Source organism: Pseudophryne corroboree, chromosome 11 (genome assembly GCF_028390025.1).
Source record: "Pseudophryne corroboree isolate aPseCor3 chromosome 11, aPseCor3.hap2, whole genome shotgun sequence".
NCBI classification, from domain to species: Eukaryota; Metazoa; Chordata; class Amphibia; order Anura; family Myobatrachidae; genus Pseudophryne; species Pseudophryne corroboree.
Window position 1 is genome coordinate 295,135,552 of NC_086454.1, and position 25,283 is coordinate 295,160,834.

Sequence of the window (25,283 nt, forward strand, 5' to 3'; positions counted from 1 at the left end):
TTTAACCAAACTTACAGAAACTATCAAAGGGATCATGATCTATAAACTACATTAATTGTGAACATTTGTAACTAATGAGTCGCACGCTACGATCACATAAACTCTACCGTAAATGCGCATACTGCGCGTGCGAGTGCACGCTATTGCGGGTATGCGCTTCCACGGGAGAGCGTACGCATGCGCAGCACGGACCAGTGTGCGGTGCAAATATGGCAACGTGCATTGAGACATTTTTTCTGACTTTGACAGGGTTCAACGACTTGAGGTTCAAAATTGGTCTTAACGAACCATCCAGTTTCGGTACTACAGTACAAACAAGCTGGAATAATACCCCTTGTTTTGCAGATGAGGTGGAACTGGAACAATGACCTGAGTCTGCACCAGTTTCTGAATGGTGTCCTGTAATGTTATACTTGCCTCCTGTGAAACTGGTAAGCCTGATTTAAAGAATCTGTGAGGTGGGAACTCATGGAAATCCAGTCTGTAGCCCTGGGAAATAAGATTTATGACCCAGGGATCCTGGCATGAACTTGTCCAGATGTGACTGAAGAATTGTAGCAGGGCTCCCACCTGCCAGTCTTCCAGGCATCGCAGTCCACTATGACAGTGAAGCTGAAGGCTTTGAGGAAGCAGAGGTTGAACTCGGTTCCCGAGAACTGGCAGTTGCTGGTTTGCGTGGTTTACCTCTAGCGCCTCTGGTGGCTGTAGAAGAACCTCTGGTTTTGCCCTTAAACTTGGCTGTCCGAAAGGACTGCAAATTGGATGCCGAGTAGGCTTTCCTGGTTGTGGGAGCTGGAAGGAAGATATGTGGACTTACCCGCAGTAGCTTTGGAGATCCGTTTATCCAGTTCATCTCCAAATAATCCTCTCCTGTAAATGGTAGGCATTCCATGTCTTTACTGAAGTCCGCATCAGCAGTCTCCTGCGTGCTGACACTACCATAGCAGTGGTGCGTGCATTAAGCAAGCCTATTTCTTTTATGGCTTCCACCATAAATTTTGCAGAGTCCTGTATATGTTGCAGGTGTAAAAAAAAATCTCCCCCCTAGATAAGGAATCTAACCCCTCAATTAGGTTACCTGACCATTTAGCAATGGCTTTAGTGATCCACGCACATGCAATAGTGGGTATCTGGGCCACACCAGCGGCTGTGTACAAGGATTTGAGTGTGAGTTCTACGATCAGCCGTGCCGTTCAGGGAGGCTGCACAAAAGGACAGGCAATACTATTTTCCGTGACAGCCTAGATACTGTTGCATCCACTGACGGTGGATTTTCCCATTTTTTCCTATCCTCAGGAGGAAAAGGAAAGGATGAGAGTAACCTCTTAGGGATTTGAAATTTCCTATCGGGTTTAACCCACGGTTCTTCAAACAGGGTATTCAGCTCCTTTGACACAGGAAAAGTGACGGAGGATTTATATTTTACATTAAAATAAGATAACTCACACTCCTCTGTCACCTTATCAGGAATTTGCAGAACGTCTCTGATAGCTTCTATAAGAGCCTCTATTCCCTGTGACAAAGTAGCCTCCCCCACCTCTGAGTCCACCTCCCCCTCCTCCATGTCAGACCCTTCATCATCAGAGTCAGACTGCAGGATATGGGCCAGAGTACGTTTTTGCGGACAAATGGTAGGGGTCTGAGACGCTAGTTTGGGGACTGAGTTTCTGTTCATAAACTCATCCACAGACTGTCTTAAGTACTGCGTCTCTCTCTCATTGCGGGACAATTTAGTAGAAATATTGGAAATCATTCCTTTAATGGAATCCAGCCAAGCTGGTTCAGCCCTGCTAGCCTGGGAAGGTGCATTACACAGAGTACACAGTAGTGAGCCCCTTGGGGAAGAGGAACACACTGCAGCACATGAAAACACACTCTTTGCCCGACATAATGTACATGTGATAGCACACACACAGGAAAAGGTTAAAAGCACAATTAACCCACAAAGAACCCTTCCAGGGAGACACAGAGATATTATGGAGCTAGCACACAGCACCCTTATCGCTAATGCCTAGCTTAGCCGGGTCGCAGACTAAGTACCCAGATTGGGGACTTAGTACACTAATAATCGCTCCCCTCCCCGCTATGACTACCCTGGTACCGCTGAGGTAATCTGGAGTCACTCTGGAAGATCTGCACGTCACTCCCTGTCCGCGTCTGTGTCCACTGCAGAGAGAAAATGGCGCTGGTGAGCTGATGGATCCACTCATAGTGAAGCCCCGCCTCCTCCATGGCGCACGGTCTTTTACGCTTTTTTTATACTGGCTGAGGTAATTTAGTTCTTAAAGTGGAGTCAGAGCCGTTTTAAGTCTGTGTTTGCCAGTGTGGGTACTGTGTACTGAGACTCAGTTTGCCCCCTCAGAAGCGGTGCATCTGCACTGTGTACTGAGTCTGGAGACGCAGTCTGCCCCGGTTAGAAGCCGTGCGTCTCCATACCCTCATGCCCCAATAATGGCCGGCGACCCGCTAACCGAGACGCCGGCTTAGTACTCTCACCACTCTTCTGGCTCTGTTAGGGGTGGCGGCGTGCTGCAGGAATGTACGCTCGCCGTGGTGGGGCTTGCAAAAAATTCCCTCAGGAGCTAGTGTCCTGTCAGTGGGGAACAGGACCATTAACCCTTCAAGAGGCTGGACAGTCCCCCCTCCCCCTCCCTCAAGTCCCACATAGCAGACAGGCTGGGGCCAACCAGTCTTGCCTGAAAATAACAAACACATAACATAAATGCAGAAAAACACTCTTCAGGAGCTTCCATAAGCGTGACCAGCTCCTCTGGGCATATTTTCTAAACTGAGTCTGGTAGGAGGGGCATAGAGGGAGGAGCCAGCGCACACTATCAAATTCTTAAAGTGCCCATGGCTCCTAGTGGACCCGTATAGAATACCCCATGGTACTAAATGGATTCCCAGTATCCTCTAGGACGCAAGAGAAAACTGGTTTGCCTGAGCCAGGAGGCGGGGATATACGGACGGGCCTGTTGCATGCTGGGAGGCCACAAAGCTTTGACTGTTCGGTGTAGATCCACTGTCGCTCCACCATATCTCAGTGTATCATGTGGATACCCTGTGGATCCTGCCGGAGAAATCACTGTTTTACAAAAACTCACCAGAACTATTTTGTTTTGGAGACCGCTCGTGAATTTCCAGAATGTGTCTGTTAGGAATGAGTACATGTGTCCGTTAGGAATGAGTACATGTGTCCGTTAGGAATGAGTACACCCTGTGCCTCGGCTAGATGCAGGGGAGAACATGAACAATTGGAGGTCCTGGGGACCAATTTAAAACACCTTCTGTGTCTGACTCTTGGGGCTGGATGTAATGGCTTGCGAGACAACCAGAGCTCTGAGACTCTGGACAAACTTGTAAACATTTGCGTCTTAAAAAAAAAAAAAAAAAAGTACAAGTTCGGCCGGACTCTCAGAGTTCCGGCCATCTTGCAAGCCATTACATCCTGCCCCTGGACTGTGGACTGTATTAGCTACAGATCCATAAATCATATTACTCTACATCAGCTTACACCTCTCTGTGTCGGTTACAGGTGGACACACTACAAAGCTCCCTGGAAGCAGCAAGGTCAGACTGCCGGAGGCTGCACCGCGAAAGCGAGTTGGTCGTGTGCAATGTAAACGAATGGGTTAGCGAACAGAAGTGAGTGCAAAATGCTGGGTCTTGTTGTTCCCCAATAGTTGGAGAGTCACACAAGCTGGCTGAACATCCATAACCCCTTTTCATTTCCTTCTCTCAGAGAAGCCAACCAGACTCTGGGGGAGAAGATTCGGGAGCAGAGCAAGCAGATACAGCAGCTGACCACAGAGAAAGAGTAAGTCCCTTACCACATACCTTCTAATAGCTGCCTCTGCCCCAGTACCGAATGTTCTGCTGCTGCTGCCTTATCTCCTGCTTACAACCTGAACCGATCACCATTAATACCAAGTCATTCCACAGAGACTATTATAGTAGCAGGAACGGGAGCGGAACCATATTGCACCCAGATGCGGTCCGATTTATTTTTACTATTAATCTTACACAAACACAATAAAGACAGGAGTGATACATTATGTGGACACAAACCACGAATACGTTTTTTTTTTTGTCGGCACCACAATGCCGACCCCAAAAGGTGCTAATTAAAAGCATTTTAACATGGTTGGTAATGTAACTATAAACGAGCTGTATACAGTTATACTGCAGAGACCGTTAAAATTCTTTAATTAGCATCTTTACCAAGGTCGATATCATGGAGCAGACTATGTGCTGCCTGACATTATGACTGTATATTAAACTTTCCCTCAATATCGTCCTGCAGGACATGTGTTCAAAAGGCAACAACATTAACAACTCTGCTTAGATGATATACAGTACAGACCTTGGTAAGAAACACAGATAAAGCAGCTTATATAGTGCAACTGAGAAAGGGCATGTACAAACCAATCAATTAAAAGTTGCTGAAGTTGTAATAAGCCCTTGAATCACATATACAGGTACATCCTCAGATGCAGTTGCGGCAAACATCCCTTCTTGGGCACGTCCGGTCCCGTGCGGCTTGGCTTGCAATGGCCGTCTTTCAGTCAAATGTGCATCTTAAATGCAATTAGATGCCACAAAACCGTTTTCCCAGACTACACTGATTAAATTGATATGCGACATTTGTACAGTACACCTATGTGCAACTAAGTCTGAGGCACCGGCCGCGGCTTTCTGTCACGCCAAGTTCCGTCGTGCTTCGTATACAGACTCAGTCGCACGCAGACATACAAGTGTCCTATAGGAAATGAATCAGCACAGCCTAGTGAAGCATTTTGTTGCAACACATTGCGATGGACACATTCGCAAGAAAAACCGCTACGCTGATCAGCACGGCGCACTCGTGCCGCATGACATATTGAGGCTAGGCGTGTGAGGACACATTTGTAGGTGATGCAATTTCTTTTTCTTACAGACCAATATTCCAACAAGCCGGCTTACTCATGGACCCATAACCTTACAGTTCACATTGTATACAGTTCAAGTGGCGTCATGGACGCATAACCCTACACTTCACACTGTACAGTTCAAGTGGCGTGACCACACAACAGTGTTGGAGTGCACAATAGTGACTTTATAGGGCTTATCATTGGTACCATCTGTAAATACTACTTTATAGTCACTGTGATAGAACCACAAATACTGCAATCTGTACTAAGAGCTTATTGTACAACCCTGAGAATGATATTAGAGCTTTATCCATAGAGCACAGTAATACACCCATTTAATATGAGCAATAGACTATTCCTGCCCTGCCACCCTCACTATCCATACAGCAAGGAGACATATCTTTAGATAGAGGGAAAGGAGTTTGGTGACCTCTAGTTGGCTGCATTCACAGTTGGAAGCGTAACAAAAACATAGGGTCCTTGCACAGAACACAATACCGCTACACCTATACTGTGCAATATATTTTTATTGCAAACATTTTGCACTGATTTGCTTTGACAAATACACTGCAAGAGATCCTTCTGATTTCAGAGGTGTAGACTATATATAAACCCAGACAGTTTCAAATCACATACACATATAGGTCTATATGACAGTCACCTACACAGAAGGTTAATAGTGGCCAAATAACCTTAGCACTGGCAATGTAGGCCCTCCGATCACTGGTGCTAGGGCAGGGTATAAAAGAAACAATGTGTAAGGGTCACAGACCAGCAACGCCCCACAGTTTTCATGTTCTATATACTAGAGTCCCTACTTCACCATACACACAGTATGAGACCTATGGTTTATCCAGCCTGTGCATGCTGACTCCACATCTGTCTCTCCAACAGCCACATGCAGGAGATGCTAGAGCAGGTGCAGAAGGAGAACAGACACTTCAGGAATCTAGAAGATGAAAGGCGGATAGAGAATGAGCGGTATAAGGTGAGCAATGGTACAGGCTTATGGTGAAATGTTACAGCAGTTGCTAGCAATAGTTCTCACCGTTGGTTGTGTCATTCTAGTTGACATTGCGCAAGTCAGACCTGGAGCTCCAGCGTCCTAGTGAGGACCCAGGGTGAGTATCTGACCTGCCACTCTCCTTCCTCAGTCGGTCCAGTCTTAAAGACACTAACAAGTGTTTCCACAGGACCCTGCGTTCTGCAAGACGGGCATTTACCAGTGTGGGAAACCTGAGGACAAAGCCACGGGGGGGTTCTTGATGCTGCAGCAAGCCATGTGCTCAAGACTTTACCACGATGTCTGCACAGTACAAACACTGAATGTGTAGGATGCCTTCTCCAGCTAGCAACCCCGGAGGCAGCAAGTCATCCTAGGACAAGGTGCATTACACTGAGACACACACTAATGCTGGATATGTACAAAAGGTTATAGCACCAATGGAAGCCAAGCAGATGGCAAGAGCAGCTGTTGAAAGCAATGAGGTTCCAGTTTTGGACGTATAGCACCTTGTACGCTGCTACCTAATCACTGAGGAATAAGATAAGGTTGCAGTAAACAAATACAAGCTCTAACTAGTGACCATGAATGAACACGTTGAGTCGGCTCAAATCCAGATAATGTGAAGCACCAAATTCTACACTGTATCACATACCACTCTTACACGGGTACCCATCATCCGCAGCAGAGGGAACTCTCAGGTATGGCAGGATCTCAGGCTGAAGACAAAGGATCAACTTCTGTACTTCCCAGGATGGAAAATGGGATCTGCATAGTGGGAATTCAGTTGCCACAGACTGTACAAGTTTCTAGGAGAACAGTATAATGCATTACTCACTTACAGAGCATATTCTACCTATATATGTGTGTCCTCAATCAGTGCCTGTATACACTATAGAGGGTATAAGGGATGGACAGAAAATTCACATGCCAAACGGGACAAATCTAGGAGCCAGCTTTACCTTCCCTAGGGGCAATTCCATTCTGTGCTGTATCCGTGAAGTGCCCAAACCCCCACACCCTATTGTGCCTTGGAAGCTTTGTTCCTACAACAGTAGGTGCCTTAGTTACCTGGCTCTTAGTGTTTGGCCAGTCCCGGCATTTGCCACAAGGAATAATTTCACCTGCCAAAGGTAGAAGCACAAATACAATCATTGCACTGTTTGCGGTTTATATTACTACTTTGTGTAATTGTGAATCATTTTTACAGCTATTTATATTATTTTTTGTAATAAATTAATCAGGAGCTTTGAAAATCCTCAATCATCCCCTAGTGGTTTTATTGTTCCATAATTATTATGGGGAAAATACAGAGATGCTGAGGTTGCATCAGATGTCTGTAGGAAACATCTGTTCATTCAGAGCATTGTGCACCAAGAAATGTAATGGCTGATCAGGCAGCTGTCTGGCTACATGGTGTGCAATGACAAAACTCCCCTCTCCACACAGCCACGGCCCAGCCAGAATCCCTCAGCTGCACTTCATCCCGTCAGCATTGCAAGGAAATCAATAATCAGCATTTAACAGTTGCCCTTTAGTCAATATACAGCACTTAAATTGGCTTTAAGCAGAGGGAGCTGCCGATAAGCCAACTGATCCACTTGTTGTGGGACTGCCTCTGACATTACGACACTCATTAGGAGTTAATTATCATGTTAACACCAGTCTGTACGTACTGAAGTGCCTGCAGTCTCTAGGACTGTCCTGCATATTATATATGCAGACAAGATATTTGCTAGAGCCCAGTGAAAACCTAATAATTACTCCGAGCCTGGGTATTCTTAGGGTAATGTTATGTAAAAATAAACGTTGCACATCTTGACACAATCAAAACAAAAGATACATTATTGCTTAAAAATAACATTATTCCACTTTACAATAAAATAGTATGAATCCCTTCCCAGAGCAACAGCTGCAAAGTCTCTGAAGTGTCTCCATACTAGACAAGTCTTTCCAAGCAGCCAGGACAGGTTGGGTGGGCGCCGAATGGCATATACAAATGTGATCACAGGCCGAACCGCGCAGGGGTGCGTCGAGGGGTTCCCGGTTCCGTTTGTTCTTTCCTCCCTGGGGTATAAATCTTTACAGACCTGGAAAACACAAGACGCACATAAGATCGGAGGCCGAACCGCAGCAGAAATTTCTAGCACTGCATACAGGTGTTTCCTTACATCTCACCGGCCAGATAAAGATCAGATACGTTTCAATGGGAGGCGGTCGTTAGGGCGACAAGCATTAGGTTGACATACATTGGGTCGACAACTGAAGGTCAACATGGTCACTAGGTCGACATGGAAAAAGGTTCACATGAGTTTTACACAATTTTTTTCACCTTTTTCATACTTAACAATCCACGTGGACTACAATTGGGAACGGTAACCTGTGACGAGCGTGGCAGTAGCGGAACGAGGCACCTTGCCCGAGGCTCGCAAGCCATGCAAGGGGACGCGGTGCACAAATTAAGGTTCCCTGTCACTTTACAAAGAAAACAACACCGAAAACAGTCAAAAACTCAAGTCGACATTTTTTCCATGTCGACTTTGTATAAGTCGACCTAATGACCATGTCAACCTAATGCATGTCAACCTTCAGTGGTCGACCCATTGTATGTCGACCTAATGAACCACACCCATTTCAATAGGGCACTGGAATTACTTGGGGCCTCTCTTGCAGTAACATTGACCATATCTGTGTGTCCAGCTTAACGTCTACACAAATCCGGTGCTTCTACTGGTTGCCGTCCGTCCTGCTGTAGGACGTTCTAAAGCATATTTGCAAAACACATTGTAGCCCTTCTCCACATACCATGTATATTCCACATGTGTAACATTAATGTCTCTCTCCATTTGCGGAGCACAGAAGGTCTGAGCATGCTAAGGTGTACATCAGTTGTATAGATAATTATTTCTAGATCAGGGATGCATAGATTAATTGAAGCTCATATCCTGTCTGGCTGTGTTTCTAGACTGTGTCCCTGATTAACCAGTTTCTACTGACCTGTGCTTCATATGCCTCAGCCAATGTCACTAGCTCATAATGAATGGACACAGAGATTTGTTTTCATTCAAGTAAATCTCTGCCTCCACTTCGTATAAGTGACGGGTAACTTTAAAACAGACAGATCTTTGCCCATCATAAAGCGAAAAAAAAGTAGAAGCTGGATCAGGCTCTCACTTCTGGGCCTTCACCAGGCCGGTACATGACTTGCACAGTGCACAGTGGTACCAGCCATGATGTTGGGGGCATGGAGCAATTATAGAAGTCCCTACAAGACCAAGTGAATGTACCACTGAGGGCATAACTAGGTAATGTATACACACCGTGAGCTGCCGTGGTTGCTCTTCTTATCCTGCTCTTCCCTCCGTGAGCGCAATTGTTCCTCGGCCAGAATCATCTCCTCTTCCATCGCAGACACCTCTTCCTTTGCCCTCCGTCTGTTCTCCTAAAGATGAGAACAGTTAATATTACATGGGAGTGCAGAGCTGTAGGAAACATGACCAGTTCCCCCTCCCCTTACTTACCTGTCTGGATTTGCCCGCGTGTTTGATGCTGTAGAACATAGGACCTAGTTCTGCCAACCACTCGCCATCCACCGATGTGACACACTGCATGTATTCCTAGAGGGGAGGAAATAAACCTTTACCCGTAATCCTCCTACACAAGGACAGACATGTTGCTGCTGTAAATTAGGAATATCTTCTATTTGTAATAGTGACAATTCCACAGCGCTGTTTAAGGCTGCAAAAGGACTTGGGAGTGTGGCTCTGACACCTACATAGTAATCATGTATGATCAGGACATTACAGGCTTTTATAGGTACAGCTGATGTAAATCAGCAACTGTGCAGATATAATACTTCTGTTATTGTCTGATGTCTTAATAAACTTTCATTAATAATATAAAAAATAAGATTTTACTTACCTGTAAATCTATTTCTCGTAGTCCGTAGTGGATGCTGGGGACTCCGTAAGGACCATGGGGAATAGACGGGCTCCGCAGGAGACATGGGCACTTTAAGAAAGAATTTGGATACTGGTGTGCTCTGGCTCCTCCCTCTATGTCCCTCCTCCAGACCTCAGTTAGAGAAACTGTGCCCGGAAGAGCTGACAGTACAAGGAAAGGATTTTGAAATCCAGGGCAAGACTCATACCAGCCACACCAATCACACCGTATAACTTGTGATAAACTTACCCAGTTAACAGTATCAACAACAACGGAGCATCAGATCAACCCTGATGCAACCAACATAACCCTTATTTAAGCAATAACTATATACAAGTATTGCAGAAGAAGTCCGCACTTGGGACGGGCGCCCAGCATCCACTACGGACTACGAGAAATAGATTTACCGGTAAGTAAAATCTTATTTTCTCTAACGTCCTAGTGGATGCTGGGGACTCCGTAAGGACCATGGGGATTATACCAAAGCTCCCAAACGGGCAGGAGAGTGCGGATGACTCTGCAGCACCGAATGAGCAAACATGAGGTCCTCCTCAGCCAGGGTATCAAACTTGTAGAGCTTTTCAAAGGTGTTTGAACCTGACCAAGTAGCCGCTCGGCAAAGCTGTAATGCCGAGACCCCTCGGGCAGCCGCCCAAGAAGAGCCCACCTTCCTTGTGGAATGGGCCTTAACTGATTTAGGCAGCGGCAACCCAGCCGCAGAATGAGCCTGCTGAATCGCGTTACAGATCCAGCGAGCAATAGTTTGCTTTGAAGCAGGCGCCCCAAGCTTGTTGGAAGCATACAGGATAAACAAAGATTCTGTTTTCCTGACCTTAGCCGTTCTGGCTACATAAACCTTCAAAGCCCCGACTACATCCAGTGACTCGGAATCCTCCAAGTCAGTAGTAGCCACAGGCACCACAATAGGTTGGTTTATATGAAAGGATAAAACCACTTTCGGCAGAAATTGTGGGCAGGTCCGCAATTCTGTTCTATCCGCATGGAAAACCAGATAAGGGCTTTTATGTGACAAAGCCGCCAATTCTGACACACGCCTAGCCGAAGCCAAGGCTAATAGCATGACCACCTTCCACGTTTGATATTTTACTTCCACCGTTTTTAGTGGTTCAAACCAGTGTGATTTCAGGAAACTCAACACCACGTTAAGATCCCAAGGTGCCACTGGAGGCACAAAAGGGGGCTGAATCTGCAGCACTCCCTTTACAAACGTCTGAACTTCAAGCAGAGAAGTCAATTCCTTTTGAAAGAAAATGGGTAAGGCCGAAATCTGAACCTTAATGGAACCCAATTTAAGGCCCAAAGTCACTCCCGACTGTAGGAAGTGAAGGAAAAGGCCCAGCTGGAATTCCTCCGTAGGGGCATTCCTGGCCTCACACCAAGCCACATATTTTTGCCATATACGGTGATAATGTTGAGCCGTCACATCCTTCCTAGCCTCTATCAGCGTAGGAATGACATCATCCGGAATGCCTTTTTCTGCTAGGATCCGGTGCTCAACCGCCATGCCGTCAAATGCAGCCACGGTAAGTCTTGGAACAGACAGGGCCCCTGTTGCACAAGTCCTGTCCTAGAGGCAGAGGCCACGGGTCCTCTGTGAGCATTTCTTGCAGATCTGGATACCAAGTCCTTCTTGGCCAATCCGGAACAAAGAGTATTGTTCTCACTCCTCTTTTCCTTATCATTCTCAGCACCTTGGGTATGAGAGGAAGAGGAGGAAATACATAGACCGACGGGAACACCCACGGTGTCACCAGTGCGTCCACAGCTATCGCCTGAGGGTCTCTTGACCTGGCGCAATATCTCTGCAGCTTTTTGTTGAGGCGGGATGCCATCATGTAGATAGAAGGAATAAAGGTGCCACCTGCGATCCTTGCTAATGAATTGGCTGCTGGAACTTTAAGTGATTACACCAATCACAAAAGAACAATGCAAAAAAAAAAAAAAAAAGTTCCTGCGCACTAGAAAGGGTGTATAGCACACCTTATTCAGTGTTGTCAAATCATTAACCAGTCTTTCTGATTATGTACAAGTTGTTTACTACCAAATAGTTCTCTCCAAATTTATATATATAAGCAAAAGTGTTCTCCTATGTTTTGGAGAGAATATGTAAACCACCTTATTCAGGGTTTTTGAATTATAACATCCGTCCTTCTGATTGCAGAAGGATAAACCAAGGTGAAAAATATTTTCTTCTAGGTAGTTTTCACCAAGTAGAAAGTCTCGTAATAATAAAAATAAAAATGTTCAATCAAAATCAAATAGTCCAATAGAAATGAAGTAAGTCTCTTATCTGGTATCCTCCTTAATGCTTGTAATAAGTCGTCCCCACCGTATATGATTCTTTGTCAAGCTCCTCAGTTGAGGTACATGCAAAACAAATAATAGGGAATCATGGTGCAGACTTCTACAAGTTTATTACAAAAACAATATTTTTACACTTAAAATGCGTACCACAAATGACCTTCCAGGAAGGCACAGTAAATAGCGTGCTAGGGTGTTTATGAAGCTCCCCCTACAGAGCTGTACCTTCACCGGGTCCTGGGCAGCCAAGAGCACCAACGCATTTCAACCAATAAGGTCTTTGTCAAGGTGTAAATGATGTTGGGATAACCAGATATTTATAGATAGACACTAAAAACACACCCACTTCCTGTTACAGGGGGCGCCGCGTTGGTGCTCTTGGCTGCCCAGGACCCGGTGAAGGTACAGCTCTGTAGGGGGAGCTTCATAAACACCCTAGCACGCTATTTACTGTGCCTTCCTGGAAGGTCATTTGTGGTACGCATTTTAAGTGTAAAAATATTGTTTTTGTAATAAACTTGTAGAAGTCTGCACCATGATTCCCTATTATTTGTTTTGCATGTACCTCAACTGAGGAGCTTGACAAAGAATCATATACGGTGGGGACGACTTATTACAAGCATTAAGGAGGATACCAGATAAGAGACTTACTTCATTTCTATTGGACTATTTGATTTTGATTGAACATTTTTATTTTTATTATTATGAGACTTTCTACTTGGTGAAAACTACCTAGAAGAAAATATTTTTCACCTTGGTTTATCCTTCTGCGATCAGAAGGACGGATGTTATAATTCAAAAACCCTGAATAAGGTGGTTTACATATTCTCTCCAAAACATAGGAGAACACTTTTGCTTATATATATATATAAATTTGGAGAGAACTATTTGGTAGTAAACAACTTGTACATAATCAGAAAGACTGGTTAATGATTTGACAACACTGAATAAGGTGTGCTATACACCCTTACTAGTGCGCAGGAACTTTTTTTTTTTGCGGGATGCCATCATGTCCACCTGTGGCAGTTCCCACCGACTTGCAATCTGCATGAAGACTTCTTGATTAAGTCCCCACTCTCCCGGGTGGAGGTCGTGCCTGCTGAGGAAGTCTGCTTCCCAGTTGTCCACTCCCGGGATGAACACTGCTGACAGTGCGCTTACGTGAATCTCCGCCCAGCGAAGAATTCTGGTGGCTTCTACCATTGCCACCCTGCTCCTTGTGCCGCCTTGGCGGTTTACATGAGCCACTGCAGTGATATTGTCTGACTGAATCAGAACCGGTTGGTCGCGAAGCAGGGACTCCGCTTGACGTAGGGCGTTGTATATGGCCCTTAGTTCCAGGATGTTGATGTGAAGGCAAGTCTCCTGACTTGACCACAGCACTTGGAAATTTCTTCCCCATGTGACTGCCCCCCACCCTCGGAGGCTTGCATCCGTGGTCACCAGGACCCAGTCCTGAATGCCGAATCTGCGACCTTCGAGAAGGTGAGCACTCTGCAGCCACCACAGGAGAGACACCCTGGCCCTGGGGGAAAGGGTGATTAACCAATGCATCTGAAGATGTGATCCGGACCACTTGTCCAGTAAGTCCCATTGGAAGGTCCTCGCATGGAACCTGCCGAAGGGAATGGCCTCGTATGATGCCACCATCCTTCCCAGGACTCGAGTGCAGTGATGCACTGACACCTGTTTTGGTTTTAATAGATTCCTGACCAGTGTCACGAGCTCCTGAGCTCTCTCTATCGGGAGATAAACCCTTTTCTGGTCTGTGTCTAGGATCATGCCTAGGAGAGGCAGATGAGCTGTAGGAACCAACTGCGACTTTGGAATATATAGAATCCAGCCGTGTTGCCGTTACACTTCCAGAGAAAGTGATACGCTGTTCAGCCACTGCTCTCTTGATCTCGCTTTTATGAGGAGATCGTCCAAGTACGTGATAATAGTGACACCTTGCTTCCGCAGGAGCACCATCATTTCCGCCATTACCTTGGTGAATATTTGCGGGGCCGTGGAGAGACCAAACGGCAACGTCTGAAATTGGCAATGACAATCCCGTACCGCAATTCTGAGGTACGCCTGATGAGGTGGATAAATGGGGACATGAAGGTATGCATCCTTTATGTCCCGAGTCACCATAAAATCTCCCCCTTTCAGGCTTGCAATGACCGCTCTTAGCGATTCCATCTTGAACTTGAATCTTTTCAGGTATATGTTCAGGGATTTTAAATTCAATATGGGTCTGACCGAACCGTCTGGTTTCGGGACTACAACATGGTCGAATAATAACCCCCTCCTTGTTGAAGGAGGGGAACCTTGACCACCACCTGTTGAAAATACAATTTGTGAATTGCAGTTAACACTGTTTCCCTCTCGTGGGGGGAAGCCGGCAGGGCCGTCGGTGAGGGGGCATCTTCTCAAAGTCCAGCTTGTATCCCTGAGACACAATATCTATTGCCCAGGGATCTAACAGGGAGTGAACCCACTTGTGGCTGAACTTACGAAGGCGTGCCCCCACCGGGCCTAGCTCCGCCTGTGGAGCCCCAGCGACATGCGGTGGATTTTTGTAGAGGCCGTGGAGGACTTCTGTTCCTGGGAACTAGTTGCGTTGGGCAGCTTCTTTCCTCTGCCCCCGCCTCTGGCAAGAAAGGACGCACCTCGGACTTTCTTGTTTCTTTGTTCGAAAGGCTGCATTTGATAATGTCGTGCTTTCCTAGGCTGTGCAGGGATATAAGGCAAAATATCAGAATTACCAGCTATAGCTGTGGAGACCAGGTCCGAGAACCCTTCTCCACACAATCCTCAGCCTTCCATATGCCTCTTAAGTCGGCATCATCTGTCCATTGCATATTCTACAGGACACGTCATGCAGAAATCGACATAGCTTTGACTCTAGGACCCAGTATACTCATGTCTCTTTGGGCATGATTGATTATATATATATATATATATATATATATATATATAGATAGATAGATAGATAGAGAGAGAGAGAGAGAGAGAGAGAGAGAGAGAGAGAGATAGAGAGCTATATATATATATATATATTAAAGATGCTGTCTTAAGATTATATATATATATATATATATATATATATATATATATATATATATAGAGAGAGAGAGAGAGAGAGAGAGAGAGAGAGATATATATATATATATCTCTAACGGAAGCAGTGGCATTCTCAGGCTTTACACAGAATTAAATACAGGACACGGCGGTCTCTGCTTAAAGTTCAACGTTTCGATAATTTAATATCGTCATCAGGATAGCAAATATAGATACATACACATAATATATACTTACTCACCCCACCTCGTACAAACCCTCACCGCGGGCGCCGGGTCCTCTGATGACACCCCCCTGCCTGCGTCGCGCACTTCCTGTGCGCCCGGCGGCTCACGCGGTAACCTAGCAACCAAACAAAACAACACATCGTGATTCACTTGGCATAGGAACATACACAATATCCCACAGAGAGACGTCCAGAGAAACACTATAGTGAAACACAGTAGGGAGACACAGCAGTGATCAAATAGTATGATATATACCAATATAACCTCTGAATCCACATAGTCATAAAAATATGGTATTGTGGTACTTTACCTTCTAAACAAGGAGTGATGCAAGAAGAGATTAGGCAATGTAAATGTGTACACCAGTACATATGAATTAAACTGATGATATGCTGACTACCTTGACTAGAACCCACAGCATTGTAACCCAGTCGTGTACCCACTCCAGGTTAATCCATCACCCAGGGTGGTGTGCACGTACTGGGTCCTGATGGTGCAAGCTGTCAAAACACATTAACACAAAAGGCATTTATAAAAAGCAATTCAGAGGAAGATACTCATTAAGTCCTTTAGGTGCAATCGTGTTGAGCCGATGTATCCAACGTGTTTCTCTCTGAAGCAGGGCTGAGCTATGGGGTCTTGCGTGGCGCCAGCATTCGCAAACACGTATATGTTTGAGGTCAAACAACAGGCATTCTTCAGTGACAGCAACGTGGCAAAAAAGATTTTATTCTTCACACGCTATATTGACGACCTGCTATTAATTTGGACAGGAACAGAAGCGGAATTTTCCGATCTGATGGCAGGGGTCAATTCCATGGAAGGTACCATTCGATTTACCTACCAGATGAGTACACAATCTGTGAACTATCTAGATGTTAAGATCTCCCTCTCGAATGGCAGATTATACACTGGACTATACAAAAAGGACACAGATAGGAATACTATCTTGCATGGAAGGAGCCAACATCCAGCTGCCACGAAGAATGGTCTCCCGTTCTCCCAGTTCCTAAGAATCCACCGTATCTCTGCCGATCTGTCCGAGACTAACAAAGAAATTGATACCATGATCAAACAGTTTGTCCTGAGAGGATATGACTACAACAACTTGATCAAAGCGAAGAGGAGGGTATTAGCCATTCCTCGTTCAGACACCCTGGTTCCGTCAACAAGAAAGAGCAAACAGCGGAAGGACATTGTACCGTTCGTACAACGCTTCAACTCGGCCAGTCCCGCTATTGCCAAGGCGACGAAGAATCTTTGGCCTGTGGTTACTTCCGATCCAGACCTTCTGATGTTGAGCAACTCCAGAATAATGGCCAGTTACACCAGAAATCGCAACTTGAAGGACTGGTTAGTCAAGAATGACATTTCAGGTAGAAAAGACAGCGGTCCCAACACGTTTCTCTCGAGGAAGCCGGGGTGCTATCGGTGTACTGGATGTACCACATGTAGTTACATGGAACCTGGCAGCTCGTTCTCCCACCCACACTCGGGGGAACGGATTGCCATCAGACAGATATTAACGTGCAGCAGCACATATGTGGTATACATCATTCGCTGCCCTTGTGGTCTTCTTTATGTTGGGAAGACCACCAGGCAGTTTAAAGAGCGCATGGCGCTTCACAGGTCTGCCATTCGCAGGGCTCTTGAGGGGGGCAAAGGTGGCCTTAATCAACCTGTTGCCAGACATTTTAAACTCCTCAATCATGGCCTTGCGACACTCAGGTATAAAATCATCGACTCTGAGCCTAAACGACTCAGAGGGGGTGACAGAGGTAAAGCCCTCCTTCAGAGAGAAACACGTTGGATACATCGGCTCAACACGATTGCACCTAAAGGACTTAATGAGTATCTTCCTCTGAATTGCTTTTTATAAATGCCTTTTGTGTTAATGTGTTTTGACAGCTTGCACCATCAGGACCCAGTACGTGCACACCACCCTGGGTGATGGATTAACCTGGAGTGGGTACACGACTGGGTTACAATGCTGTGGGTTCTAGTCAAGGTAGTCAGCATATCATCAGTTTAATTCATATGTACTGGTGTACACATTTACATTGCCTAATCTCTTCTTGCATCACTCCTTGTTTAGAAGGTAAAGTACCACAATACCATATTTTTATGACTATGTGGATTCGGAGGTTATATTGGTATATATCATACTATTTGATCACTGCTGTGTCTCCCTACTGTTTTCACTATAGTGTTTCTCTGGACGTCTCTCTGTGGGATATTGTGTATGTTCCTATGCCAAGTGAATCACGATGTGTTGTTTTGTTTGGTTGCTAGGTTACCGCGTGAGCCGCCGGGCGCACAGGAAGTGCGCGACGCAGGGGGGTGTCGTCAGAGGACCCGGCGCCCGCGGTGAGGGTTTGCACGAGGTGGGGTGAGTAAGTATATATTATGTGTATGTATCTATATTTGCTATCCTGATGACGATATTAAATTATCGAAACGTTGAACTTTAAGCAGAGACCGCCGTGTCCTGTATTTAATTCTGTGTAAAGCCTGAGAGTGCCACTGCTTCCGTTTGCTATATTCAGTCGCAAGACTTTTTCAGGAGGCACCTGGGTCACTTGTTGCTGTTTGGAGAGAGTGCCAGCCTTCACATGACTAATATATATATATATATATATATAGCCAGTTCTATGCTCCGGCACTAGGCTATGTCCCAGCAATGGGGCTAACTTGCTCCGGTGCCCTCCTCCAGGTATAAATACCAGATGGATACCAACTAGGACAAATGAGGCGGCACTCAGAGTCTTCAAACAAGTGAAAAATTGTAATGCACCATTACAATTTTTCACTTGTTTGAAGACTCTGAGTGCCGCCTCATTTGTCCTAGTTGGTATATATATATATATATACATACATACATACATATATACATACACACACATACTAGGGTCTCAATCTCTGCTGATAAGGTACCTGTCCACGCTGCCACAGCGCTATAAACCCATGCCGACACAATCGCCGGTCTGAGTAGTGTACCAGAATGTGCACGCTATCGGCAGGATCCCTGAGAATAGCTGTTACGTCAGGGCTACCTTTTGGGCAAACGTGACACCCTAGGGGAAGATTCCCATCCTATCCTGGCCCTAGTGGGGAAAGGATACTGCCTGAGAATTCTTTGTGGGAAACTGCAGTCTCTTGTCTGGAGATTCCCGCTCTTTTTCATCATGAGAGGAGGGAAATTTACCTCAGCTTTCTTCCCCTTAAACATGTGTACCCTTGTGTCAGGGACAGATGAGTCATCAGTGATATGCAAATCATCGTTTATTACAATAATCATATATTGAATACTTTTCTGCCATTTTGGCTGTAACTTTGCATTATCGTAGTCGACACTGGAATCAAACTCCGCGTCGATATCAGTGTCTATTATTTTGGATAGTGAGCATTGAGAGACTCTGAAGGTCTCTGCGACATAGGGACAGACATGGGTAGATTTCCTGTCCTCTAATCTTTTGTGCAGTAAATTCACCTTAGCACTTAATTACACATATCCAAACAGGTGTCGGCGTTGTCGACGGAGACACCCTCTCACACACATATTTGCTCTATCTCCTCCTTAGGGGAGCCTTTTACCTCAGACATGTCGACACACACGTACCGACACACCACACACTCCGGGAATGCTCATCTGAAGACAATTTCCCCATAAGGCCCTTTGGAGAGACAGAGAGAGAGTATGCCAGCACACACCCCAGCGCTATTAACCCAGGAATAACGCAGTAACTTAATGTTAACCCAGTAGCTGCTGTTTATATTGATTTTTGCGCCTAATTATGTGCCCCCCCTCTCTTTTTACCCTCTTCTACCGTGTAACTGCAGGGGAGAGACTGGGAAGCTTCCTCTCAGCGGGGCTGTGGAGAAAAAACATGGCGCTGGTGAGTGCTGAGGAAGAAGCCCCGCCCCCTCGACGGCGGGCTTCTGTCCCGCTTTCATGTACAATTTTGGCGGGGGCTCATACATATATACAGTGCCCACCTGTATATTATGCAAACTTTTGCCAAAGAGGTCTCTAATTGCTGCCCAGGGCGCCCCCTTCCCCCTGCGCCCTGCACCCTACAGTGACCGGAGTATGTGGGTTTAATGTGGGAGCAATGGCGCACAGCTGCAGTGCTGTGCGCTACCTCAGTGAAGACTGGAGTCTTCTGCCGCCGATTTCGAAGTCTTCTTGCTTCTTTCACCGGCTTCTATCTTCCGGCTCTGCGAGGGGGACGGCGGCGCGGCTCCGGGATCGGACGACAAAGGGTGAGATCCTGTGTACGATCCCTCTGGAGCTAATGGTGTCCAGTAGCCTAAGAAGCAGGACCTATCTGCAGTGAGTAGGTTTGCTTCTCTCCCCCCAGTCCCACGCTGCAGAGAGTCTGTTGCCAGCAGATCTCTCTGAAAATAAAAAAACCTAACAAAATACTTTCTTATAGCAAGCTCAGGGGAGTTCACTAAGTAGCACCCAGCTCGTCCGGGCACAGATTCAAACTGAGGTCTGGAGGAGGGACATAGAGGGAGGAGCCAGAGCACACCAGTATCCAAATTCTTTCTTAAAGTGCCCATGTCTCCTGCGGAGCCCGTCTATTCCCCATGGTCCTTACGGAGTCCCCAGCATCCACTAGGACGTTAGAGAAAATAGGATTTTGGTACTTACCAGGTAAATCCTTTTCTTTGAATCCATAGGGGGCACTGGAGTACTCTTGGGATACGGACGGGCGTAGCCGAACAAGGGCACTGAATATTTAAATTTAGGACCCTCCCCCCCCTCCATATCCCCGAGTACCTCAGTGTACGACCTCAGTGTTTTTTACTGAGCGAACAGGAACGATATAGAGAGGTTGACAATGGAGAATACCTATAACATAACGGACAACACAATGTTGACCCATAACCTTACTGTCAACTAAACAGTTGACACCATAACCGATAGAACTTTATAATTTGAACCAATCGGTGAAAATGTGTTACCATAAGCTCCTCTGAGCTTAATATCAATGAAGTAAAACTTGTTACCCTAAGCTCCCTTGAGCTTAAAACAACCCCGGTAAAACTGCTCTGGGTGGGCGTCCAGTGCCCCCTATGGATTCAAAGAAAAGGATTTACCTGGTAAGTACCAAAATCCTATTTTCTTTATCATCCACTAGGGGTCACTGGAGTACTCTTGGGACGTACCAAAGCTTCCCTCGTGGGCGGGAGAGCTGTTTGATACTTGTAACAGTAGGCAGCCCAAAGCTAGATGCTGATGGCGCCACCATTTATAACGTGTAAACGTGCACAAACATGGTGCACATGAAGGCTATATAGCCGCGTTTTAGACACTCCACGACCCACTGGGTCTGACATTCCCACAGAACCTGTGGGATGAGCTATTACTGACGTAGGCGATTGTAACTTAGCCTTAAAGTAAACCTGACTTGTAGTCATTATTATTACCCAACTGGATAATGTCTGCTAAGAAACTGGCTAACCCCAGTTGGCAGTATCATAGAGAACAAACAACGTATTCATATCACGTACTGTTGACGTTCGGGACATATATAAACGCGTAATGCGTGTACCACATTCAGAATTCTAGAATGTGCTGTCCACACAGGAACCCCTATTGGTATATTGATGTGAAGAATACGAAAGCGTGATTCGTCCGAAGATCTGCTTTGTCATGAGAAAACTCAAATACGGTGGCTTGGAATACAAGGCACCCAAATATGAAAACAAAACCCTTGCCGAAGCCAAGGCTATAAGAAAATTGTTTTCCAAAGTGAGAAACTTAATTCCCATTTGTTGAAAGGGTTCAAAATATGAAAACTGTAAGAAATCTGAACCCAACTTCAAGTCGCCTGGCGCTGTAGGTGGGATAAATAGAGTGTGAACTTTGATGACACCTTGTAGAAAGATGTGTACAGACGCCAATAGAGGCAAACGTCTTTGAAAATAAGTTTACCACACAGATACCTGCACTCTTCGTGCAGATCAACGCAGTTTTCCATTCCACCCCGTTTAACAGAATACGGGTTACTTGAAGGATGATGTTGGAAACTTCCGAGGTTTACAACCTATGTAAGCCCACGAAATTTTGTAAAAATGAGCTGCCTTAAACGGCTTACTATTTCGTAACATGGTTAGTATAACCGATACTGTAATGCTCAATTTCTTAAGAGGGCGGTCTGCACCCTCACCCCGTCAACCGCGGTACATAGATAATAGGTACATAGGTAACTATGGGTAAACTAACGTTCCCTGATGTAACAGGTTGGACGTATTATGAGCGGGCCAAGATCGTGTGCAAGTATTCCTTGAAAATTCGAGAAGCAAACTTCTCCGAAACCCATGAGCTACCACCAGTATGACTGTGACAAACTGTCTTATGAGCCGTTTTGACAACGGAGAGAGCAGCGGAAACTGGTGGAGCCAGATACACGATGCTGAATGACCACATGAATGTGAGACTCCACCGCCACTGCCCTTGTGATCTGTTTTGTACACATACTGAGCTTTTGTAATTGTGGCGAGATGCCATCATGTATACTTGAGGGTAACCCCCTTCTGTGGACTCACATATGAAACACCTGTGGATTTAATGTCCAGTTTTCAGGATCCAAATCCTGACGGGTGAGATCCTCTGTCTAACAGATGTCCACTCACGTAATGATCTCTTGACATTTTCACCTAATGGTGTTCTAAGCCATTGAGGATTTGAGTCACATGCCGCATTACCATGCGGCTTCTTGGTTCTCACTGGTTGTTGTGTATGCAACTGCCGTTGCCTTGTTTGACTGCTTAAGGCCAGCGTGAGACAGGCATCAAACATTTACCTGAAACTCATGGTTGTTCCTCTCCACAGAAATCTTTAGTAAAAGGCGAAAGATTTATTCGTTCTGAAGAGAAACCAGAGTATATACCTGGTCAGACTGAAAGCGAATCATGTATTGCATTGTAAAATGCACAGAGTTCTAGGACCTTTATCGACAGCAATCTTTGTTGCTGATTTTAACTACAAATCCTGACCCTCTGCGACTGTCGTCCAGAGTATATGCACCCTTTTCCCTCTGTGGGAAACGCGAGTGAAGGGTGGCGAACTAAATTGAAAACACAACTTTATTCTTAATAGGTGAATACACCAATGTACCGCTAGTGTGCGTGTTTTGCACTAATTACTAGACGTACATTTGTTATTGCTGGTGTAGTAGGTAAAAGTCTTTGATTTACCGTATTTATCATCTTACCTAGGCATTGACATCGTTTAGACGGAATTAGATGTGATTGTTTTCGAACTTGATCTGCTACCGCAGTATACCTTAGTAGCGCAAGTTAAAGGAACTTTGTTGAGACAGAGTTCTTATGTGAGATGAGCTATCATCCCAACCTCACTTTGGTAAATACCCAAAGCGATAAGCAACGGTAGACATGAAATGGTTAATGGTTGTGGCGATTTGCAACCGCTAGAACCTGTGAAGAACAAACCGGACTGGGTAAATACGCATTCAAATGCAATTATGCAATTGTGTGGCTCCAATAAGCAAATACTAACCGCAGAAAATCCATTTTCTAACTGTAGTAAATGACTTGCTGATTGATATTGCAACGGAGCTGTTTGGTTTTGCTCAAACAGAGGGGAATAAGTAACTCTGACTCTGTTGGCGTACTACTGCCTGGTTTATAAACCTGCAAAGACTAAATGACAACCTGCCAACCGTTCGACAGAGGCAGTTTTGTCCTTTAAGCTGTAAATAGCTGAGACCTGTATGAGTTGAAGTCCTGAAACCTCGCAAATGTAACATGTAAATACGCGCTTCCACAATTGTAAAAGAAGTCATCAAACCACTGGCTTGCTGACTGTAACGTCCTGTCGTTACAAGGCGTGACTGTTCCTTATAAAGGGATAAAACGCCGTTACAAATATACTGTATGCGGTAATGGCTGAATATCATAAAGGGATAAAATACCGTTACAAGTATATCAAATTTAGGAGCAAACAAGCTCTGGCCTTGTCGCGCTTAACTAGCGACAATGAAAATAACCGGCGTTAGCAGAAGCTTTACAGATATACTCTGCAGCTTCTTTTACCAGTGATCCGCATTGTTTGATACATAGATTCTAGTGACCCAAATGTATCCTGGGTTTTTATAATGTTTGAAAGAAAATCATCTAGCAATGGCGGATCGCGTCCTTTTGGAAACGATTATGTATGGTTGTTAACAACCCCCCCCCGCACTATCTGAGTGCTGGTCTAATGTACCCTTCTCACTCGTAGTTATAATTTGACATAGAATCGAGTGAAATAAACACTCTGGTACCCAAAGGGAAATTGGCCCTTTGGAAGACTGTCTTTTGTTAGGGCTGGCGGAGTCATTTCGAGACTCCGATGTTACCGCTCTTTTAATTTGAATTGCCAATGTTAACATAGGATTTTTAAAATTATTTTTAGTCTGCACTATAGCCTTACTCGCTATGTAGACAGACACCATAAAATAATAGGCAATAGACAGACACTTGCACGACTTAATGAAGTTATTATGTGTCATATATATATATGTTATTGCTGAACAGCATATTCATATGAAACTCAAGCTTGTTTCTCTCTACGGAAATCTTTAGCAAAAAACGAAAGATTTATTCGATATGAAGAGAAATCAAAATATTGTCTTTTATGTGAAAAGCAGTTCACATGGGCATATGAAACCCCAACCAAATTCCTACTAACTTCCCTGCGCCTCTGGTGGCTGAGAGATGTAGGGCAGGAATGTTCTAGAATTAATTAGAAATACAGATTACATGGCTGACTTATGTGAAAACTGAACCAAAAAATTCCCACTAACACCCCTGCGCCTCCTTGTGGAGTATAGGTGTATGGGCGGAATGTTCTGGAATTATAACCTGGAAGAACAGCAATGATTAAAATGACCGTCATGCCATGCTTCCACTGAAAATCACAGGACAGGTTACCTGCTGCAGCGTTAATATATAGGCTTAATAGCCTATTATACATTAAATATAGGCTTAATAGCCTATTCTACAGTTACAGGTCTATTATACAGTAAAATCCGTGCAGTTTACAATACATTATGCAGCCTTATGCTTTAGTTAGCCTTCCAGTTATTTCATTAACTGTTTAAACACTAAGCAGTCTCTTACCCCATGCAGCCTTCTGCTGCTATGGGCTTTACTCAACACTGCCTGCAGTGAATTGTATTATTTCCAACATATCTTATTCCCAAGCAGCCTTTGCTGCTGCTATGGGTCAATAACTTGTTTAAAAACTGAGCAGTCTCTTATTTAGAACTGAGCAGTGTCTTAACCCATGCAGCCTTTGCTGCTGCTATGGGCTTTACTCACCGTCACCCCCCCGCAGCCGCGCTGCTTGTGATGTAGCTTCTCCCTGTGCAGCGCCGGAAGCGAGTGCAGGGAGCTTGGGGAAACCCGGGGAGCGCTGGTATAGTGCGCCGGGGAGCCCTAGGAACGGGCGGCGCCTCATACAGCAGTGGCCGGGTGCAGCGCTGGAAGAGCGGCCGGCGTCTTTAGTGACGTACGGCCGCTCGGAGCTTTAGACCCGGGTACGCAGAGTGGCTGCTTGGGCGGCGCTCGCGTACAGTGGCTGGGAGAGCGGCCGGCGTCTGAGTGACGTGCGGCCGCTCGGTTACCGTGCTGGGAGAGCGGCCGGCGTCTGAGTGACGTGCGGCCGCTCGGTTACAGTGGCAGAGTACTGGTACAGTGGCTGGGAGAGCGGCCGGCGTCTGTGAGTGACGTGCGGCCGCTCTCTCGTTCAGCGGGGTCCTCTGTAAGCGGCGGTAAAAATAAAGGCTTTTCCCACAC

General features: G+C 45.5%; 2 protein-coding genes, 1 non-coding gene and 1 pseudogene across 6 annotated transcripts in view; 1 reads left to right on the plus strand and 3 right to left on the minus strand.

Moving 5' to 3' along the window:
* PMFBP1 (polyamine modulated factor 1 binding protein 1) overlaps window positions 1-7,155 on the plus strand; it is a 326,347-nt gene extending 319,192 nt beyond the window's left edge. For all 4 annotated transcript variants that reach the window (XM_063945469.1, XM_063945471.1, XM_063945470.1 and 1 more), the window contains 5 exons: window positions 3,536-3,645; window positions 3,743-3,817; window positions 5,805-5,898; window positions 5,979-6,031; window positions 6,104-7,155. In XM_063945469.1, the coding sequence (XP_063801539.1) occupies window positions 3,536-3,645; window positions 3,743-3,817; window positions 5,805-5,898; window positions 5,979-6,031; window positions 6,104-6,176 (405 nt within the window). In that variant the 3' untranslated portion in view covers window positions 6,177-7,155. The remainder of the gene's footprint in view (window positions 1-3,535; window positions 3,646-3,742; window positions 3,818-5,804; window positions 5,899-5,978; window positions 6,032-6,103) is intronic.
* A 576-nt stretch (window positions 7,156-7,731) lies between these two features.
* Window positions 7,732-25,283, minus strand: part of DHX38 (DEAH-box helicase 38) — a 70,881-nt gene continuing 53,329 nt past the window's right edge. Inside the window, exons 24-26 of the mRNA XM_063945473.1 lie at window positions 9,435-9,530; window positions 9,234-9,355; window positions 7,732-8,003 (exon numbers count right to left, since the gene is read on the minus strand). Coding sequence (XP_063801543.1) covers window positions 7,919-8,003; window positions 9,234-9,355; window positions 9,435-9,530 — 303 coding nt within the window. The 3' untranslated portion in view covers window positions 7,732-7,918. The remainder of the gene's footprint in view (window positions 8,004-9,233; window positions 9,356-9,434; window positions 9,531-25,283) is intronic.
* Window positions 22,254-22,368, minus strand: LOC134971048 (U5 spliceosomal RNA). The gene has a single exon (XR_010190202.1). It is a non-coding gene; the product is annotated as a U5 spliceosomal RNA (small nuclear RNA).
* Window positions 24,005-24,112, minus strand: LOC134971085 (U5 spliceosomal RNA; annotated as a pseudogene).